This window comes from Tympanuchus pallidicinctus, unplaced genomic scaffold (genome assembly GCF_026119805.1).
Source record: "Tympanuchus pallidicinctus isolate F22 unplaced genomic scaffold, pur_lepc_1.0 scaffold25, whole genome shotgun sequence".
In the NCBI taxonomy this organism is placed as follows: domain Eukaryota; kingdom Metazoa; phylum Chordata; class Aves; order Galliformes; family Phasianidae; genus Tympanuchus; species Tympanuchus pallidicinctus.
The window spans coordinates 5401667-5422974 of record NW_026294742.1 but is presented as its reverse complement, the minus strand read 5'-3'; the positions used below and the strand labels follow the sequence as shown (position 1 = coordinate 5422974).

Genomic DNA, 21308 nt, shown 5'->3' with positions numbered 1-21308 from the left:
TTTGATTTGGTACTTTTTGCTTAGTACATTCCAGATTTAAGAAGGAGGGACAGGAAGATACATAAAGCCCTACTTTTCGGTCAAGACAAGCTGAATAGCAAGATGTGTCCTTCCTGAACCCTATTTCTGACTATGGAGACCATCAGAATCCTATGGAACACCAACACTGTTTAAAGTACCTTTTGTTCTTATCATAGCCTCTGCAGTGAGAAAGCATGCACACTAAACACTGATGCTGGCAAAGTAGAGTGCAAACACAGTGTGTTCTTCAGGAGTTCCACAGACCTCCTTTAGGGCCATCTGCAATGCTTCCTGTCCATTCAGCGACTGGATGAAGGGGCAAAGATGTGGCCTACTGCAGTTTGTCACTAGAAGTCTGCTGACACAAAATGTAAGCAGCAGTAGAAAGATTGGTAAGTTCTTTTGTCAGAGAATGAATGTTTCCTACATTCGACTTTGGAGAGCACCAAATCACATTGCATTTCACTTTGATCTTTCCAACAATAAACTTCCCAGGCTTCACTAGCCTCTGCCTGTACGAAGTCAAGGCAAACTCCAGTCGGAAGACACAACTCACACTTCAATCAGCCAAAATGCAGAAGCTGTGCAGAGCACTTCTGGAGGGCTCACACACACTGTGAGCCAAATCATGCTGACATCTTTCAGGTGTTTGGAAAGCTAAATACAGTGTACCAACACACACAGCATGTCATTAACATGAGATGCAAAATGAGTGACCACGACTGTTGATGAAGCAGAGTATGCTGCCATAAGGCCATACCTGTGCCAGGGCTGCAGGATCGTTCCATACAGTCAGTTCTTGAAAAGCTGGAACCTGCAAATTAATAAGTATGGAATTAGAAATAAATCTATGAAAAGATAATGATGCCTTTATTAACTCTAACAACTATGTGTGTTTGTAGAATATGTAAAACTACAGATACATAAATGAAAGCTTTTTTCATTTCCTTGGGGTTCCTGTGAAGGATTCAGAGAATTAATAGTTGATATAACACACGACGCTCATCTTTCAGCTTTGAAATTAATAACTTATTTGAAGTATCTCAGCCTACTGTATATGATCCACCCTGTAGTGTTTCAGATGATTTTGATTCTCTTCATGCAGAAACCTTTTAGCTAATCATTTTCATCTCTGTGTGTCAATAAATCTTGCATCTCTAGGGCAATGACTTTTACTCAGCAAATGTTAAGCAGAAGTAAAACTGCCCAGAACACTCTGAGCATGAGAATTTCAATAAGAATTTAGCAATATATTGATCTACTTCTCCCCCTTCTGACTTTTCCTTACTATGCCACTTTCACCTCCTGAATCAATAAGATAAAAAGCTAAAATAACATGTGACTTATAGGCGTTAGTTAGTCCTACTCAAGTGATTTTTGAATGGCTTCTTCACCAACAGCAAGCTCAAAAAAAAACTTTCATAACACTGAAGGCACCAGAAAGTGGACAATGCGCTCTTGAATGGAAGAACTGGCAGTCACAGAGTAACAGCGAGTGACCTTGGAAGTAGAATAAATTGGAAGTAGAATAAAAAGGAGGAATTAGAAAAATGAAAAAAATGAACTAAATGTCATAAAAAGCCAGGTTTCTGTGATTTCCTAAGTGTAACATTGTAATACCCTGCATTTCCTCTTCCTCCGAGGAAATAATTCTGTGGCATTAACTTTCCCTGAACCATCTCTGTTGCATTCTCCCGTTTACTTCCTGCAGTAGAACAGGGATCAGTGATGACATATTGACACCATATTGGAGAAACTAATCTATTTCAGTCCTACAAGTATCAGTAATGAAGACAGCATTGCCACAGATGTGTTCAGAAAGCATAACTGCAATTCCAGCAATATTACGACTGACAGCAAGAAGAGTACTTGAAGAAAACAAAGATATCTTAATATTTACCAAAGTCAGTAGGGAATCATTTATTCTCTTACAGAACTATTGGCATCTCATGAAAGGATTATTTTCATATGATGAAAAACACATAGGGGCCCATTCTCCACAAATTCTATCCAAGTAAATAGTTATTTGTAACTGTCTGCAATTAAGGAATGGCTACTGACTGCAGCAAGACCTTCTCCATGCAGCTCGAGGAAGCCAGCCATACAGATACCCATCTTCTGATAATCACTCTCAGATACTCTTCTGATTAACATAGTTCAAAGTGCCTTTGAAAATTTGTTACGAAATTACTGCAATACTTCTGATTTTTTGCAACTACTCTACTATTGTACTGTATTGTACTGGCACTGGCATATTTCTAACTCCTCTGTGAGTTCAATCTGCTCAACTAGTGGTAAAAACAGAAACCAGGTTAAAAAAACAAACACCACAGAATAGAGAAAGCCATCAGTGAAGAAGGACAAAAGCATCAAATTCCATGCAGTGTTGAGCCACTCTTTCTGCTGGAGGACAACTGAACGGCTGGTGCAGTTGGTTGGTGGCACTGAATATCACATACAGGACATTGAGAGACTTTCAGGCTGAAATTCAGAAGACTGTTTATTTGGCTGATGATGAGTTAGAAAACACATCAGAATTCCTTGAGTTGCTCATCCTCCCCGTGCCCCTTAATCACCTGCTCCTGCTGTACCTACCAATGGCTATATTTCATTTTTTAACAGAAGCCACTGTAACAGAGCAAGGTTGGAAAGTTACTATGCGTTCTGTTTCAACATATGAACTCTTCCTCTGGGCTTTGCTCAGAGTTGGACTATCAGCTCCTTGTCTAGCAGGTTTTAGCTTTCCATTCTCTTTATGTATCCCTTTCTCTTCTTCGTTGTTGTCTCATACATGCTCCTCTCTTCACACTAGTAACACTCCAATATCAATTTATTATGAAAGTTCTCAGCTTTTTTCATGTATGGAAGTATTCCACACCAGGTGTGTAGACTCCAATAGAGTAAGTTCCAGCATAGCTCAAAGAGCCTTTTTGCTTTGGTTGGCCCTTAGAACAGCCTACAGAAAACAGAGTCCACACGCTGCCAAGTGAAAGTATGGACCTACATTACTGACACCGAGATGCAAAAACCACAAGTGCTTCTCATACAGTCTCACATCCTAATCAGAAATGAATTCACTCCTCTTGCTATCCTCCCCTGCCAGAAGAGCTGGCTGAGGTCTCCAAACACAAGGACTGATTTCTCATCTTCTTTCAGAATCTCCTGGAATTAGTTAACCAGAAAACAACCAATAAAGCTCTCTGTAAGCCATTAGCAGTTAGATTAGACTTCTCTAGAGGCCATTGGATTGTTCAGCGTCCGCTTGGATATGACTGAAATGTGAGCCCTCAGTACTTATTTCTACATACACCTCCACCTTTCTTCAAACCTTAAGAGCAGCAACAGACATCCAAGCTAGAGAATGGCTACACAGGACAGTATGTCAGAGACATTGCTGGGAGCAGTTTTCAGACAGATTTACAGATAAACAACTGAGCTGAGACAGAAGTTGATAACCTATAAATCCATCTGAGCTATAACAGGAATAGCAGGACTGACCATTCTCTGTCATGGAAAGAAAGAAAAGATTATGAATCTAGGGAGATCTATTTTCTTTCCATTTCAGGTCAGACCTACCTGAGCAGGCCATGATCCAAGATTTACACTCCTATGGTTAATATAAACTTCAGTGTGACAAATCAAAACAAAAAAGCACTCCACAAAGATAAACTGATTTCTTCCACTCCACGAATCATTTGCAGAACCCAACAGCTGTTAATCCTGTTTGTCCCAACACAACCTAACACAGAGCACGTACCAACAGGGTCAACATTCACAAAGGTCCCCAGAGCATTCTTACAGCAGCACTTCGTGCAAACCTGTACACTAGATCATTAATTTTGCTAGTTATCTGCTTAGGAAAGACCAGCAATGCTCTTTATTTATTCAAGATAGAAATGAGAAGATGAGCTTCGAGTTGTTTTGATTGTGTTTAAATAAAAACTTGAGTGTATTTTCCAGCTTCTCTGATATGAGATTTCAGTTGTGTTGTTTGTTAATACTGAAAATGTCCAATTAAATAAACAGATTTTGGTACATTTTTTTTGTAAAGAGGTGATCCAATGCCAATAAATACAACAAGCGATAACATTTAACGTGTCTGTCTCAAACAGAAGCTAAACTCTTCTCAGTTCTGGGATCCTTGAGTATTTTTCAAGGTCACACTGTAAATTCAGAAACTTCACCACAATAAAAAAATTAAAAAAAATTTGAAGTTTGATGCAGAGCCATTCACAGATCACACCCATAACATCTAACAAATGGAAATCATTTAAGTGGCCATGATGGCACGGCGTGGCATATATATGGCACTGGCTTGCCGTGCTGTACCGTGCTGTGCCCTATGCCATATATGGCATGGCATGGCATATATGGCTTAGGGCACAGCATGGTATGGCACTATATGGCATGGCATCCGAGCTCCCAAACCATAGGGCAGCACTGCAAAAAAACAAAGACTAGCCGACATGACGTGCCCTTGCTTGATATTCAAAGGTGGACCTGCCAGAGTTGCAGCTAAAGTAAAAGTCTATTCAAATTAGCAATCAGCACATATGACTACTCTTCCATTTCCCTTCCATGCACTGAAATAGGAGCTCCAGCCTCCCTGCACATAAACAGCAAACACACACTCGGCATCTGATACCAAAGAAGGCTCCCAACACCATGAAAAGAACAGGGAGAAGGTACTGCAGAGAGGGAGCTGCCATCTTTGCTTTGCATCTGTGAGTGTTTGGCAAGGCACATATGGAGGATTCTTTTCTCCGCCTCATTTTTGGCCATGGAAATGCAGGAATTGGGGAAAAGCAGCAGTTCTGCCTGGGGCTGCTCAGGACAACCCAGTGACCTCAAATGTATGGTTCCTCCCCCCAGACACAGGTGCTGGGGAGCCAAATGTGTCTGAAAAATAAGCAGGAAACAACAGTGGCACAGGAACACCTGAGAGTTCTCCTTTCCTTCTCCAAGGAAGATATTTTTTGGCTCTGTGCAGGACAAATCCTGAGCATTTCCATTTTCTCTTTTCCTATTCAGTCCTAACACAGTGAGGATCTGGGGGGCTTTGTTGCACTTATTTCCTGGTACTGAACAGAAACACTTCTGCAAGCAGCAAAGAAAGAACAACAGCAGAGCAGCATTGTGCATAAGATCTCCTAAATACACCCACGGACCAGTGATAGCAAGCCAGAACAAAGGTCTTCACTGTCTCCTTCTGCCCCACCAACGAGAAGGAAAGCAGAAACAGCTCTGAAGAAACCACAGGAGAATACTTTCTCTTTCAACCCACGCTACGCAGTAGCTATCAGGCACTTGGGGCTTCCACAGGGACACACAGCCATTCCTCTGCATTAGGAAGCCACATGTCCAACCTTCACTGCCTGATCCTGCTCTGGGTGTCAGTGGATGTGCTAACTGCCAGCTTCCCTGCATGAGGAGCTGCTTTCCCCAGACTCCTGCTGCTGAACTCCCAGGGCTTCTGTCATCTCCTCAGTACAAGTGCAGGAAAATGAGGGAGAAAACCTCTACATCCAACCCACTGCATTCAACTCAACCCATTGTACTCAACTCAGCCTCTTGCATCCAACATGCAGCATCCTCAGCATCAAAAAAAATTAAAATAGAATAAAATACAAAGCCTCAGGGAAGCAAAAGTCTGAGCAGGTGGAAGAGCAGAAGTCTCAGAGGTGATGGTGACACAAACCTGAAAGGGAGTTGTAGCCTTTTGGTCACTATGGTCATTCCTGAGCTCCAGGCATAGAGGAACACAAGGAACAGCAGTGCTGATGTGAGAGGGGCAGCAACCAACCCCCATGAGGGTACAGAGGGCTCTCCTCATACCCAGAAGACCCTGCAGGAGAGGTGCTGAGCTCACGACCCCCTCCCCCATGCTGTGCTCCCATTCCCATCTGCAAAGCAGAGACCCACACATCACAAGACATGCTCACACAGGTGTGAGGACACCACTCGTGCCCAGCAGACAGGGAAGAGGAGGTCTGCAGATAGCAAAATTATTACTTTTTTCCTTCTTTTAAAATCAGGTTAATTATTTATTCATCCACAAAACACAGGTTATTGTTTGCTAAACAAATCTGTGCACCAGTCTGTGTGCATTGCTCCTTATGTGCCAAGCACCCTGCTTCAAAACAAGCCCCGTCTCCCTCCATTCCTCACTCCATCACTGCTCCCTCGAAGAGCCCTGTCCCATCACCAGCACCAGAAGAACAGAACTCCCAGCTGGGGACAAGGAGAGCGCTGCTTTCCACTCCCACAGCTCTGCTGCATGAAATGATTTCAAAAACAAATTCAGGAGCAGCGGCACGAGGAGCCCAGGCATAAAACTAAAGCCTCACAGGGTTTTGTTATCACAACACCACACTGTTAAGTGTCCTAAGCAATCTTTTTTTAAGGAAAACAAGTCTTTAGAAACAGAGGTGACCCCAGAAGTGATAAGTGAAGAGGTGCACCTGAAAGTCTGTTATCAGCTATTTGTGCCTGGCTCTGCCTCAGATATGGCACGGCGTGGCATATATATGGCACGGCGTGGCATATATATGGCACGGCTTACAAACGTAAATTCAGGTACAGTTTTAACAAGAGAGATGCATTTTATTGGTGTAAGCTACAAAGTCAAGTTGTTCCCTGTGTGCGTCCTGTCTCCAATTAGGAAAAGTAACGCTCTAATTAGAAATAACCCTGCCAAGGACAAGTGTCAAAGCAAAGCAGGAAGAAAAAGGTTTGCTCCCCCAGTAGCCACATGAGTTCATTAACAGTGACATGGACTGTGCTCTTATCTCAAGCAAGAGATAAAACATTAATCTGTTTTGCAACTATTTGCTTATCATATAGTTTAAAGTGATGCTCTGGTATTCTCTAAGCACAACAGGGCTGCACAAAGCCTGCTGGTGGTTAAACCAGGATACCCTTCCAGAGCACAGAATACACTTCACGCTGATTGAGCTGCAGCGAAGAAACAAGCTTTGGTTCATGCAACATTGTGGCCTAATCTCACACCCTGATAGTGGAAAATTGAGCATCTGTTTGGGTTTCTGCTCCCCCCACATTTATTTGGTAATAAAGGCTTAGCAGGCAAACACCTAGAGCCAAACAGAGAAAGTCACAATTGTGTTCTTAGTACAAAGAAGCTTCTGAGCTTTATGTGGTCTCCTGGCTAATTGTGATTCAGTGTATCAGTTAGCTGTGATCTTTGGTGTCTTCTGCACCTGAATAATATTTTCTGACATTTAAGTCAAGCTAAATAAGAGCATGCTAGTGACAGTAACAAAGTCTATGCTCAGAACTACATTAAAAGCAGGTTTCCCAGGTTGGGTTTCATAAATTTCTTTGCAAACATGGACCTAGCAACAGAGCTGGATCTTTTTAAGATAATACCATATCTGGTGACAGCAATTCAAAACTGGGTTAATAATTAAAGGCAAGATCCCTTTCCCTCCACTGCCAGTCCTTCAATGAGGTCTGGGAATGGGTGGATCCTGGCTCCACCCCTTCCAGTCACTCAGGTGCATTGCATTGCATACACCTGAGCTCCCCTGGGTTGGCCCTGCATTGCCACCGGCTGCTCAATCACTGGTTTAAGCTGGGACTGAGCACTTCTGCTACAGCGTGCAAAGTTCAGCTCATAAACAGATCATGTTTTCCTTTTATTCTCTTCTACTAAGAGGCTACTTCAGATGCATTTCCTAATAGCAAAATCACTACTGTGTTGGCTACTAGAAGCTTTTAGGATTTATTAAGACAATGACTCTACTTTCTAATTATGGTTCTTCTTTCTCCCTACACATTTATAGCTGCTATGATGCCAGGAGCTTCTGTGATTGCCAAAAGATGGGAGGAAGGATGTTTAAGGTAAAGAACTCTGTTAGTAAGTCTGTCATCTGCTTTGCTAATCTGCCATGTGGAGTCTCCATGGAAAGCTCAGGTCAGGCAGAAAACTGGGGGTTGAACAGGACATGCATATCGTGAGTAACTCTTCCAACACACCATCTGGAAAATATGAGATGTTTCGGTACATTAAATCAGTAGGGAAACAATTTACTTCTGTTTTATCAGATTTCTGCCAACTCAGGGCACTGAAGTGGTTCAGCAAACCAATGACCAAGGGGATTGGGGAAAGGATTTGGTCAGAGTAAAAGACAGCAGCTCCACAGCCAGCAGCTGGATTGCCTTTGGCTGCTAGAAAGCTACAGTTATAAATTCCTGCCATTTTTTACCTTTGATTGGCTTATCAAGATGTCAGAGGAAACAGGGCTGTTGTAAGGAATAAGAAGTAACTGAAGTTTCCCTCTTGATCTTGAAGCAGGGAAGGGCCTTCAGTGAAATTATCCTTACTCGTTATATGAGCAGAAACAGGGAAGGTGGTAACAGTTACACAGCTTTGTTACCCAAAAGTTCATGTTTCTCTTCGGTTCTTGCAATAAACGAGGTGCTTCTGCACATCTGTTCAGCGTTTCTTTTCTTCCTCCCTCTCCAGAAAAAAAATCCCTATTGAATCAAAGGGTTTGGGAGTTATCCCTAATTGTGGCAAACAAGCTGCTAGCTTGAACTCCACAAGGATAAAAGAAAGGAAGAGACAGATAGAAGAGACTGTTTTTGTTGGCTTTTTAAATAAAAATCTAGCCAAAGATGTATTGATTTCCCTTTTGTTTTAGGCTCTGCAGTATCTGACCAATTAACATGCAGTGACATTCACAAAACAAGCATAAAAATGAGAAAATCCAAGGCAAAGTAAAGGCAGGGAATTACACTTCTCAATGCCTCCTGCAATTTCTTTCAATAGTTTAATGCATCTAAGATGTGACTTAGTTATAAGATCTTTACTATTTGTGAAGAAGACTTAATCACAAGCAGCCTGTGCCACATCCTGCCCTTGGGTGAACAGGAACAGAATCACCAGGATTGTAAGCAAGCATCTAAATGATCTGTGGTATATTATGTGAAAAAAAATGTATTTTATTATTCCTACGGAAGAATAAACTTCACTTAAATGTATTTCAGGTAACTTAAAATCCTTTGTCTGAATTTTCCTTCTATTCTTACTGAAGCAGCAAAGCAGTCTGTTGTCTGATGTGCACAGAACCTTGCAAAAATGGAACTTCCTCTACAACACCCCCATTTTTATCATTCCACTATTTCGTAATATTAAATGTTTCCATACCTTCATACTGCTTCCAGTGAACTTGCAAAGCCACACCACTTTTCATGTAATGACTCTGGCCTGGAACATTGCCTCCCAACCCCTGCAGACCCCTGCAAATCTCCATGGAAGATCAGAAGGCACAGCTGTAGGTGACCTGGAACACCTCTGGGGATGGAGCACCCACAGCTTGTTTGGCAGGCTGCTCCAGTGCCTCACCGCCCTCTGGAAAACTTTCCCCTTAATATCTGATCTAAATCTCCCCTCCTTCTGCTGAAAACCGTTCCACTTGCCCTATCACTGTCAAACCCTGTGCATACAGTAGATTGAGCCCAGCACAACAATTCCAGTATTTGTATGCCCTGCTGGGAAGGTGACACCTTGAGAGCTGTTTGCTGTTTCCCAGGCAGCCTCACAACACGGCATTTGCTCGCGGTGCGTCCTTGCCGTGTGTGAGATGCCGCCCCACGAATACAGCAGTGCCACAGTGTCACCTAGCGGGAAGCTCTGTGTGCTGCTCATTCGCAAAGCACCAACAAATAATGTGATAAATAATAAAAAGCTAAGTTGGCGTGCACTTCTTAACTGTATTCTGACATTCCAGATCGCAGCCCACTGCATTCCTGCTATGGGTCTTTTATTTCCTTTACTTCGCTAAAAAACAGGTGATAGTTTAGAGTAGAACAAGAGCAGGACTAGTGGTCTGCAATGAACAGAGGTGAAATAGCAAATGCAGAAGTGGAAAATAGAAATGAACCCACTTTCAGAGCTAAAATTGCACTCTTATTCATGCATAGTGCCTATCTTTCATTCAAGACCAAAATAATGAACAACTTTTTTTTTTTTCTAGCTGTGCTTAAAGCTCTATTCTCTGTAAACTACATCCTCTGTGGTTATTTCTCTACCATGTACATTGATTATTATTTTTTAATAGCAATATGCAGAAAGATGATCTTTCATTTACTGTTTTTACACAGAGGTTAATTGCAAGGCAGCACAGGGAAGTATGATGCATGATTACATTACTGGATCAACACGATGGTAGGTGGACAGGGGTCTTTGTTTGCTTTTACTTTCAGTCACAAACTTTCCACATCCTATTCTTCAGCTCTATTGAATAACAAAATTATTTTGAAACTCACAACTCTGTTTTGCCCCTCTGGCCAATACTGTCCTCAGACTCAGTATTGCACAGACAGTGAAGGTTGAAAATCAGCATTAGGTCTTACTCAAGTCAGACAGAAGTGTACTTCTGTAAGCAGCAGCAAGGTAAGAACCTGTGAAGCTATCGGACACAGTGGTCGCTTAAATCCACTGTTAAGTACTGCTGGAGTCCACCAGGTGGACTCTGCACCCTTCCAGCAGCAGCAGCTTACTGCCCGCACTTAGCTCGCGTGAGTCATGGATGAACAAGAGGCTGCTGAGCTCTGAATTCTCGGCAAAAATAAACCAGATTCTTTATGCTTTGTAGGAGAGGAGCTGACAAACTTGCGGTATCTGAGAAGCCAAAAGGATAGAATCAATCTTAAACTAGCTCAAAGTGGGAGGATAAATAAGATGCAGACATAAAGATCTGTTTTGCTCTGATGATCTCCAACTTTCCTATTCCGTCTCCCCTTCTCTTTTTTTCTTAGGGGAGAAGAAAACAAAGAAACTTGTGTAGCAGGAAAGCTAATATGCAAAATCATATGACTGAGTAAGTGATCTATCTGCCTCGCAACAAAATGACCAATACAACTTGGGTGCATACAACTTCTGGAAGGAAAAAAAATGAGTGATAAACCATCGGTATCTGGGACACCTACTAAGGCTCAATGATCATATTGGGGTCATTTCAGTTCCCCTTTGCAATAAATCTCTCCTACTAAGCATGGCCCAATCACAGTCATGAATAGCCTGATTGTGCCCAGCTGCTTTGTAATGGCAGTGACAGAAGCACACACTTACCAAAAGAGCGAGTTGTCCTTCCTACCCACCACTTGAATCAAGATAGGATGGCTTCAGTTATACGTGTATAATTATATCAATAAAAGTAATAAAGATCTGTTTCAGCATACAAAACACCAGAAAAATCTGGCATTTTGAAAGATACTAAATATATATATATGTATATGAAAGTAACATTTGGAAACACAGAATGCAAGGAAAGAAAACATAACGTGCGGGTTTTTTTCTTATTTTCAAACTCGCTTAAAAAGAGAACTCCGCTCAGGTTTCGTCGCCCCTTCCCTCTCTCCTAAAGCTTTCAGCTGGGCGCTACCAGCGGGCTGCCGGCAGCTCTGGAGGCGGTCCAAGCCCGGCCTGCGCTGGCAGGGCGGCCCCGCGGCACGGCCCCGAGGTGCGGGACGAGGCGGGCCGAGCGCTGCCGGAGCGCAGTCATGTGATGGAGCGAAGATGGCTGCCGGGGAGCCGTGCGCTGCCGCGGGGATGAAGGAAGACTTTGAGATCATTGACAAAACGCAGGTGCCTGACACAGCCGAGCTGAAAAACGTGGAAAAAGAAAAGGAGGAAGCGAAGTGGTCCGCTCCCATCTTATCGCTGGCAAAGAAAGCCTCCGAAAACCTGGCGCTGAGCTATGGCAGCGCTCTGAAGTCTGCGGCTTCGGTAGGACTCATATCCAAAGCAGTCAGCAATGACAGCACAGCAAAAACAAGTATGGCTATGTCTATTTAGTAAACTTGCTTTTTATGCGGTACAAATAAGTTTAGTTCCCGTAAGTGGCGTTAAGTAGTGTGATGCTTTATTATTACTTTGAATTTAGGGTGTTTTGTTTTGTTTTTAATGTAATGCTGCGCTTGTTTCTTTAAGCAAGAGCACGCAGGCAGCACGGGAAAAGTTAACAAACTATAACCAGAAGAGCCCTAAGCTCTTGTAGCTCTTGTCAGCATCCTTAGATTCACTTGTATTTGTGGTTCAGGTGGCTTTTCTTGATTCCCTTTCTGCCTGAAGTTGTGCTGAGCAGCAGCCTGCTGGCGGGGTGCCTTCCTGGGAGGGAATGACGCTGCTTCCTGCACGGCTCACACGTCAGACAGCGGGCAGCTGGACTAAGGAATGGGTTGCTTACAAACTAATTGCTAACTGTGCTGAAAAACATCTCGTTTAATCACAGCTTGCTTTATTAAGCATTGCGTTCATGGGTGTAGTAACATGGGATTTATGGAAGAGCTCTCTTAAGACTGAATTAAGTGGGATCTTTATGGAAATTAAATCTCAGTAATATTTACAATACAGGAAACAAACCCATTCAAATGCAGTAGTACATGAGCACATTGGGCTGCAAGCTCCCAAGCTGGTGTCTGATGGCTCTGGGCAGCAGAGCTCAGTTATGCTGGCTGGTTATAATCTTTTTGTTTTGAATATTACGTATTCAAGCTGCATTCCTGAGGATGAATCGTAACTGCATGGTGGAATAAGGCTGATAGAATATTTCTTGTGTGAAAATTCCTCAGTGATGCATAGTCAGAGGTCAAGATTTCCTGTCCAGAAAGCAGCCTCCATTCTTATCTCTTTCTGCATCCACAGAACTCACACCAAACTTCTCAACTGGGGTGATCCAGTGTCTGTTCACATTTCATACCTGTTCTACCCTCCTATATAAAGCACTTCCCTGTTAACTTTGACCAAGCATCGTTTGATTTAAATGAGGTCTTTTTTAGAAATAACTTGTGGCCTGCAAGTGTATTTGTGGAAAAGTAACAAGTTGTTCCCTGCTGCCATCTTTTTGTATGAATTTTATTTAACTTCCCCCTACTTCAGATCTGGTGATCACGTGTAGATTCTGCTACACGCTGTGTGGTCAGCTGGACAAAGGAGGGAAAGGCACATCATAAACCCATTTTCTGTCACTGAAGAAACTGTTCTGCCTGGCTGGAAAGGCAGGAAATGCAAATTTAAAGAATGCAAATCAAGAAAGACTGTCTTAAAGACCAAAAGATGGAGAACTGTCACCTTTTCTTTATGCTATTCTCCTACTGTGTGTAGAACAGTGTATGGTAAACAAAGCATGGAGCTTCAAAGTGATGTTAAAATCAGCCGAACTGAGTCAGACACTACAATAACATGTTTTTAAAGATTGCATATCTGGGATCTTTTGCACTTACGTAATTCAGTTTGTGAGCTTTGAGGGTGGACTTGGATAATTTGCTAACACCTGGCTACTCTGCATGTACCAACTGGTACGTAGTTTTGCTAAAGGTGTGTGTGACTGTAGATTTCCAACAGACTAAGCGATTGTTTGTTACTTAAACTGAATACAAATCATCAACAGTGCTGTTTAGTTGAAATTCGTGTTCATAAAGAACACTTCATTCACAGTATTCATTTTTTAAGTCTTCTAGATAATATATATAGTGTTACAGTGTTTTATATATATATATATAGTGTTTTATATATATTTATATATATATATATACATATATATATATATATATATATGCATCTCTTCAGAAAGGCTTACAAGCAAAATATCCCTGATAAGTGAAAGTTCAAGATCAGAAAACAGCATAACAATATATATTCAGTTGCTACTGAACACCTCAATATCTAAACAAAGCCACAGATTTCTTATGTCTAGTCAGGCTTTTTTCTCTGTCCTTAATGTCCAACCTGACATTAAAACCCAAAATGCTACAGCCCTCATGATCCTCAGTCTCAGGCATTATGAGCAACTTTGGTACTGATATGGCAGAGCTAGGCTGCTGGGAGGACAGGACTTCATGTGCTGTGATTTGCTGAAATAATTTGGTTAGGATAACTTTGATAACACTCTTCTCACAGGGAAAAGTTACACTCGATTTTAACTCTACATTACTATTCTGTGCACGAGAACATCACGATGAGAACTACTACTCAAACGGACTTCTGTGCGGTGTTGCTAACAGCCCTCACCCTCTTCCACGTGACTGACGGGGTTGTACCTTTTAGACTCACTCGTAGTAACTCGCATTCCCGCAGGCGACCAGGCCGCCCCCACAGCGCAGAGGCGGCAGGCTTCTTAGCGCAGCGCGCTCGGCCCAAAGCAAACGTAGTCGGCCGTGGGCCTGCGCTGACTGAAGCGGTAGCTCACCGTCGCGGGGTTTTGGTTGGTTGCTGTGGATTTGTTTTTGTTGGCGATGGGTTTTGCTTGTTTTCTGCCTCGCCCCGCATTCAGGTTACCGCGCTCAGGTCAAGGTGAGGAGCGCCTCCCGCCCTCAGAGGCGGCGCTGTGCGCGCGCGGGACGCCCTGCTCGCAGAACGAACTATTTCTAAAATGGCGCCCGGCGCGCGCGGGCCACGCTCAATCTCGCGAGAGTTCAGGGTTGTTGGGGGCTGCTGTTGCCGTGGTAACTCGGGAGCACGGGGCCTGGTCTGAAGCGCCCCCAGTTGGGGCCGGGCGGCGGGGGGCGCCGCTCTGCGAGGGGCGGCGGGAGCGCGTTTCTTAAACCGGCTTTTCTGTTTTTGCCCCTCCCCGCCGCACAGCCGCGAGGCACCACGCCATGGAGGAGCGCGCCAACCTCATGAACATGATGAAGCTGAGCATCAAAACCCTGATCCAGTCGGCCCTGAGCCTGGGCCGCACTCTGGACTCCGACTTCCCTCCTCTGCAGCAGTTCTTCGTGGTGCTGGAGCACTGCCTGAAGCACGGCCTGAAAGGTGGGCTTGTGCGGCCGTGCGCTGAGGGGAGGCCCGCAGTGACACTGGTTGCGCTGTGCCCGGCCGTGCCTGCTGTGGGCTGTGTAGGGCTCTGCCGGCTGTCCGAGCGCCCTGTGGCTGTTTGTCCTCTCAGCTGTCCGCTTGTGAGAGATGCGGGTGTGTGGTTGTGGAATGGCGGCTGGGAGGCTGTCGGTTCTCATCACGAACTTCTCTGTGTGCTCCCTGTAGCGAAGAAGACCTTTATTGGACAGAACAAATCGTTCTTTGGTCCTTTGGAGCTGGTGGAAAAGCTTTGTCCTGAAGCATCAGATATAGCGACTAGTGTCAAAAATCTGCCAGAGCTGAAGTAAGTTCCTTGTTGGGAATTACGTGTTTTGCTCACTCTGCTGGGAAATGCAATCCTTCGGGTGGTTTCTTAGCTTCATTAATGAGATCTCGTTCCAAAGAGACAAACAGGGTATGTAGGAGGCGTTGAGTGCTCCCAGAGATAAGGAGGCTGTCTCAAAATATTCCGCTCTTCTCTTTCAAATAGTGCACTCAAAAACAACATTGCAAAATTTCTGTAAGCGTGCTGTAGGATCTTCACAGGTGGTTCTTTCCCCTTGCTCCCATCGCTTTTATGGCTTTGTCTAACTTTGTGTGCATGTACATTTCATTTGAGGCCTCAGGATAATGAAGAGACTAGTTTTATTCCCAGAATGTATGAACGGTTGGGTTCTGGTGTCAGCTGAAGATATGTAGGGCTTTCTGATTCAGAAAGATGTTACAGTACACTTTCCTGACACTGAAACATCGGAATGTAATCAAATCCTTCTCTTGCTCTGGCCAAAAAAATATTTCCTTTGAGATTTAATTAATTTAATAAATAAGTGCCTTCATCTCCCTTTGTAAAGAGGGAATTTTCAATTGCACAGCTCTATTTAAACATTTTTGCTTTACCATAACCTTAATGTTTCATTTTAGGACTGCTGTAGGAAGAGGAAGGGCTTGGCTTTATCTGGCACTCATGCAAAAGAAACTGGCGGATTATCTTAAAGTGCTTTTGGACCATAAACATCTATTGAGGTAACAACACCAATACCTTGCATTCACTGAATCCTTGCATAGCTGTAGAAAAAAGTCATTAATTGTCCCATTTAACTTTGGGTTGTTCTTGCATTCTGCAAGGCAATAAGTTGTTCATTGTTCTTGCAGTGAACTTAGGGTCAGGAGAATTTTCTGTTTTGCATCTTCTGCCTCGTGCACTGCCTTAGCAGGGGGAGGCTGGTCAGCTGAGCTTTAAAAGCACAACATTACTGCTTATGTTATTTTAGTGATAGAGGTACCATTGTAATTATGATGTTCAGTGATGCCTTATCTTATTTCTTCTAGTGAATTTTATGAACCTGATGCACTGATGATGGAGGAGGAGGGAGCAGTCATTGTGGGTCTCTTAGTTGGACTGAATGTCATCGATGCCAACCTTTGCTTGAAAGGAGAAGACTTGGATTCTCAGGTGAAGATTGTTTAAATATGATCAGTCCTTAAAATAATTGAGTTGAATTAAGCACTTTGATAAATACTTTACAGAGATGAGCCTAGAATTCCTAAATCTGTTATGTAGATAGGGATTGTCATTGCTTTTGTAAGTGGACGTTTGAATTCCTTGCATAAGAAACCAAACTTTAGATGAAGTGTGCTAAACACATGAGACACGTTGCAGTCAGTCTGCTAAGGCCTTGTGGGGTCTTTTGTTTTGAGGGTGAGTGGAGCTTTTCCTTAGGTTGGGGGAGGGAGAGTGGCAGGAATGTCCCGCATAGAAGCTGGTCATGTTTCCATACTGACAAGTATGAAAGTATCCATCTCCTTCAGTAGCAGCTTATGGAAATGCTGTCAAAAACAATAACTTCAGGGAAACTGAGTGCACCCAGTGTGGTGGTTTTGATGCTGACAGATACTGGCCTGGAGGTTTGCTTTGGTTGTGAAGGACATAGGCATGATCTGTCTTCCCAAATCCGAACATTTAGATTTTTACTTTTTTTTCCAAATATAGAGAAATGCCTTCTGCTACTCAGAATTGTGTTGTGAAAGCATGGTAATCTCTTAAATATGTTTTTCAGGTTGGAGTGATTGATTTTTCTCTGTACCTTAAGGAAACACAAGACAGTGATGGCAAACAGTATGTATGGTGGATGAGTGATTCTAAATTGTTTGGGTTTTGTGTTTTGTTATTTTTTAAGGACAAGCCCATCTGTCAGTCTGTAGGAGCACATCAGTGCTAGAGATATCAAGCTCTCTTATTAACTGAAAAAAGAGAATCCTAAATAGATTTACTAGCTAAACAGAAGTACAACAATAGTTGATCCTGTGGCAACTTAAACAATGTGGTGAGGAGAGTCTGTCCCAAGCCAGCACCAAACTAATGACACTCAAAATGTGAACAAAATGTGAACTTAGCCTCTGCTAAGTCACTGCTTGATTTCTGAGCACCAGCTCAGTGCCATGCTCAGTGAAGGAGCTGTTTCTGTGGGAGATACCAGTTATGGAGAAGTATTTTTACTGGAAGTGTTAAGTGATGATGTTACTGCTTCCTGACCTTGCTCAAACACATTTCTATCACAAAAAAAGATATGCAAGTGCATGTTGACAACCTCTGTACAAATTAACACTTTCAAATGGAGAGAAGTTTCTTCTCAATCAATACATTCTTGCTTTACAATTAGAGATGGAGGCATTACTGCTGTCCTTGACCAGAAGCATTATGTGGAAGAGCTGAACCGGCACCTAAGGTAGGACTTTCTGCTGTTCTGAGGCACAACCACTTTCCCTTACAGCTTTAAATGTCTTTGCTGTCATTCTTGCGACTTTTGTCTGATTATAAACTGTCTTTTTTGATTCTCTGCTGAAAACTTAGTTTCATGTTGCAATCTTAGTCTTGTTATGGCAGATGCTAGCAAAAAACAAGTTCTGTAGTAATAGTTGACTGTTCCGAAACTTGCTAGTGGTCAACAGAGGATTTTGCAGATGGATTTGTGACAGTTCTCCCTTGAACAAACATCTCAAAGTCCATCCTTTAGATGGAGATGTGTTCTTATGTAGCTGCTCAGTGCTGGTAGCTGGCTTCGTTTAACCTCTGCAGTATCAAAGAGGTGTTAAGACTAAAAGCTAACCCAAAACAGCTGTCATAATGAACAAAAGTCATTGTTAGCAAATACCAGATGATGGAAGTATGGTTGTAAACAGGAATAAACGTTGAACATTGGCACTTGTATTGTTTTCATGCATTATTTTTTTCTCAACACAGTTGCACAGTCACAGATCTTCAGAACAAAATAGACTGCTTAGAAAAGACCAACTCAAAGCTGCAGGAAGAGGTTTGTGTCTGGCTATTAAGTGTTTCTTAGCTTTCTTCTGTCAGAGACAAAACACCCAAAGAATTCACCACACACTTGGACTGAGTTGATAATAGTGAAGTATGAAGGATTTCCTTAATCAAGGTCTTTTTCGTGCAGCGATGTCTCCACCCCAAATTAATCATATCACTAAAGAACACGATTTGTCTCGCTCTGCTCACACACCTTTATACATATCTCTCGTGTGAGTTAGAATGGAAATCGGGTAAAAATAAAAGAATAAAGATCACTTTGGGAATCTTTCCTAGTTGGGAACCACAATAAAAGCCATCAGTACATGTGACGAAGGCTGAGGGGATTTTTTTGCTTGGTTGGTATTTGTTTTGTTTGTTTTCAGGTAATGGTTGTTTTATTGTTCATATTACATGCACTACATGCCTACAGTCTGAACTGATATAATTCAGCATCCAGTGCCTTTTGGGGAATCTCCACTTGAAACTGCCATAACGTTCCAGCAGCTCCATGGCTGCCTTGTGCCTTGTTTTGGGTACCAGGAAGAACACTGCACATAAAGACCTGGGGTTGTGTTTGGCTTTTTGTGCTGTGACTCAAAAATAAGTGATGAGGGCATGGAGCACACTAATAAATGTTGTGGCCTTGTTGAGGCTGTAGGGTGAGTATAGCTGCAAAATGGCCATATATGGCACGGCGTGGCATATATATGGCACTGGCTTGCCGTGCTGTACCGTGCTGTGCCCTATGCCATATATGGCATGGCATGGCATATATGGCTTAGGGCACAGCATGGTATGGCACTATATGGCATGGCATCCGAGCTCCCAAACCATAGGGCAGCACTGCAAAAAAACAAAGACTAGCCGACATGACGTGCCCTTGCTTGATATTCAAAGGTGGACCTGCCAGAGTTGCAGCTAAAGTAAAAGTCTATTCAAATTAGCAATCAGCACATATGACTACTCTTCCATTTCCCTTCCATGCACTGAAATAGGAGCTCCAGCCTCCCTGCACATAAACAGCAAACACACACTCGGCATCTGATACCAAAGAAGGCTCCCAACACCATGAAAAGAACAGGGAGAAGGTACTGCAGAGAGGGAGCTGCCATCTTTGCTTGCATCTGTGAGTGTTTGGCAAGGCACATATGGAGGATTCTTTTCTCCGCCTCATTTTTGGCCATGGAAATGCAGGAATTGGGGAAAAGCAGCAGTTCTGCCTGGGGCTGCTCAGGACAACCCAGTGACCTCAAATGTATGGTTCCTCCCCCCAGACACAGGTGCTGGGGAGCCAAATGTGTCTGAAAAATAAGCAGGAAACAACAGTGGCACAGGAACACCTGAGAGTTCTCCTTTCCTTCTCCAAGGAAGATATTTTTTGGCTCTGTGCAGGACAAATCCTGAGCATTTCCATTTTCTCTTTTCCTATTCAGTCCTAACACAGTGAGGATCTGGGGGGCTTTGTTGCACTTATTTCCTGGTACTGAACAGAAACACTTCTGCAAGCAGCAAAGAAAGAACAACAGCAGAGCAGCATTGTGCATAAGATCTCCTAAATACACCCACGGACCAGTGATAGCAAGCCAGAACAAAGGTCTTCACTGTCTCCTTCTGCCCCACCAACGAGAAGGAAAGCAGAAACAGCTCTGAAGAAACCACAGGAGAATACTTTCTCTTTCAACCCACGCTACGCAGTAGCTATCAGGCACTTGGGGCTTCCACAGGGACACACAGCCATTCCTCTGCATTAGGAAGCCACATGTCCAACCTTCACTGCCTGATCCTGCTCTGGGTGTCAGTGGATGTGCTAACTGCCAGCTTCCCTGCATGAGGAGCTGCTTTCCCCAGACTCCTGCTGCTGAACTCCCAGGGCTTCTGTCATCTCCTCAGTACAAGTGCAGGAAAATGAGGGAGAAAACCTCTACATCCAACCCACTGCATTCAACTCAACCCATTGTACTCAACTCAGCCTCTTGCATCCAACATGCAGCATCCTCAGCATCAAAAAAAATTAAAATAGAATAAAATACAAAGCCTCAGGGAAGCAAAAGTCTGAGCAGGTGGAAGAGCAGAAGTCTCAGAGGTGATGGTGACACAAACCTGAAAGGGAGTTGTAGCCTTTTGGTCACTATGGTCATTCCTGAGCTCCAGGCATAGAGGAACACAAGGAACAGCAGTGCTGATGTGAGAGGGGCAGCAACCAACCCCCATGAGGGTACAGAGGGCTCTCCTCATACCCAGAAGACCCTGCAGGAGAGGTGCTGAGCTCACGACCCCCTCCCCCATGCTGTGCTCCCATTCCCATCTGCAAAGCAGAGACCCACACATCACAAGACATGCTCACACAGGTGTGAGGACACCACTCGTGCCCAGCAGACAGGGAAGAGGAGGTCTGCAGATAGCAAAATTATTACTTTTTTCCTTCTTTTAAAATCAGGTTAATTATTTATTCATCCACAAAACACAGGTTATTGTTTGCTAAACAAATCTGTGCACCAGTCTGTGTGCATTGCTCCTTATGTGCCAAGCACCCTGCTTCAAAACAAGCCCCGTCTCCCTCCATTCCTCACTCCATCACTGCTCCCTCGAAGAGCCCTGTCCCATCACCAGCACCAGAAGAACAGAACTCCCAGCTGGGGACAAGGAGAGCGCTGCTTTCCACTCCCACAGCTCTGCTGCATGAAATGATTTCAAAAACAAATTCAGGAGCAGCGGCACGAGGAGCCCAGGCATAAAACTAAAGCCTCACAGGGTTTTGTTATCACAACACCACACTGTTAAGTGTCCTAAGCAATCTTTTTTTAAGGAAAACAAGTCTTTAGAAACAGAGGTGACCCCAGAAGTGATAAGTGAAGAGGTGCACCTGAAAGTCTGTTATCAGCTATTTGTGCCTGGCTCTGCCTCAGATATGGCACGGCGTGGCATATATATGGCACTGGCTTGCCGTGCTGTACCGTGCTGTGCCCTATGCCATATATGGCATGGCATGGCATATATGGCTTAGGGCACAGCATGGTATGGCACTATATGGCATGGCATCCGAGCTCCCAAACCATAGGGCAGCACTGCAAAAAAACAAAGACTAGCCGACATGACGTGCCCTTGCTTGATATTCAAAGGTGGACCTGCCAGAGTTGCAGCTAAAGTAAAAGTCTATTCAAA

At 43.5% G+C, this 21308-nt stretch overlaps 1 protein-coding gene across 3 annotated transcripts; it reads left to right on the top strand.

Moving 5' to 3' along the window:
• The first annotated feature begins 11521 nt into the window (after positions 1 to 11521).
• On the top strand, positions 11522 to 18784 carry LOC128083878 (RUN and FYVE domain-containing protein 1-like). Of its 3 annotated transcripts, none has more exons than XM_052689481.1 (8): positions 11522 to 11822; positions 14627 to 14800; positions 15029 to 15146; positions 15764 to 15865; positions 16172 to 16295; positions 16900 to 16958; positions 17503 to 17568; positions 18084 to 18781. In XM_052689481.1, exons 1-8 carry the CDS (start codon positions 11564 to 11566, stop codon positions 18181 to 18183), a joined length of 1002 nt encoding a protein of 333 aa, XP_052545441.1. In that variant the 5' UTR covers positions 11522 to 11563; the 3' UTR covers positions 18184 to 18781. The 3 variants fall into 3 exon arrangements, with proteins under 3 accessions (XP_052545441.1, XP_052545443.1, XP_052545442.1); XM_052689483.1 differs by having other exon boundaries at positions 11523 to 11773; positions 18084 to 18782; XM_052689482.1 differs by lacking the exon at positions 11522 to 11822 and adding an exon at positions 13598 to 14490 and having other exon boundaries at positions 18084 to 18784.
• Positions 18785 to 21308: the final 2524 nt, after the last annotated feature.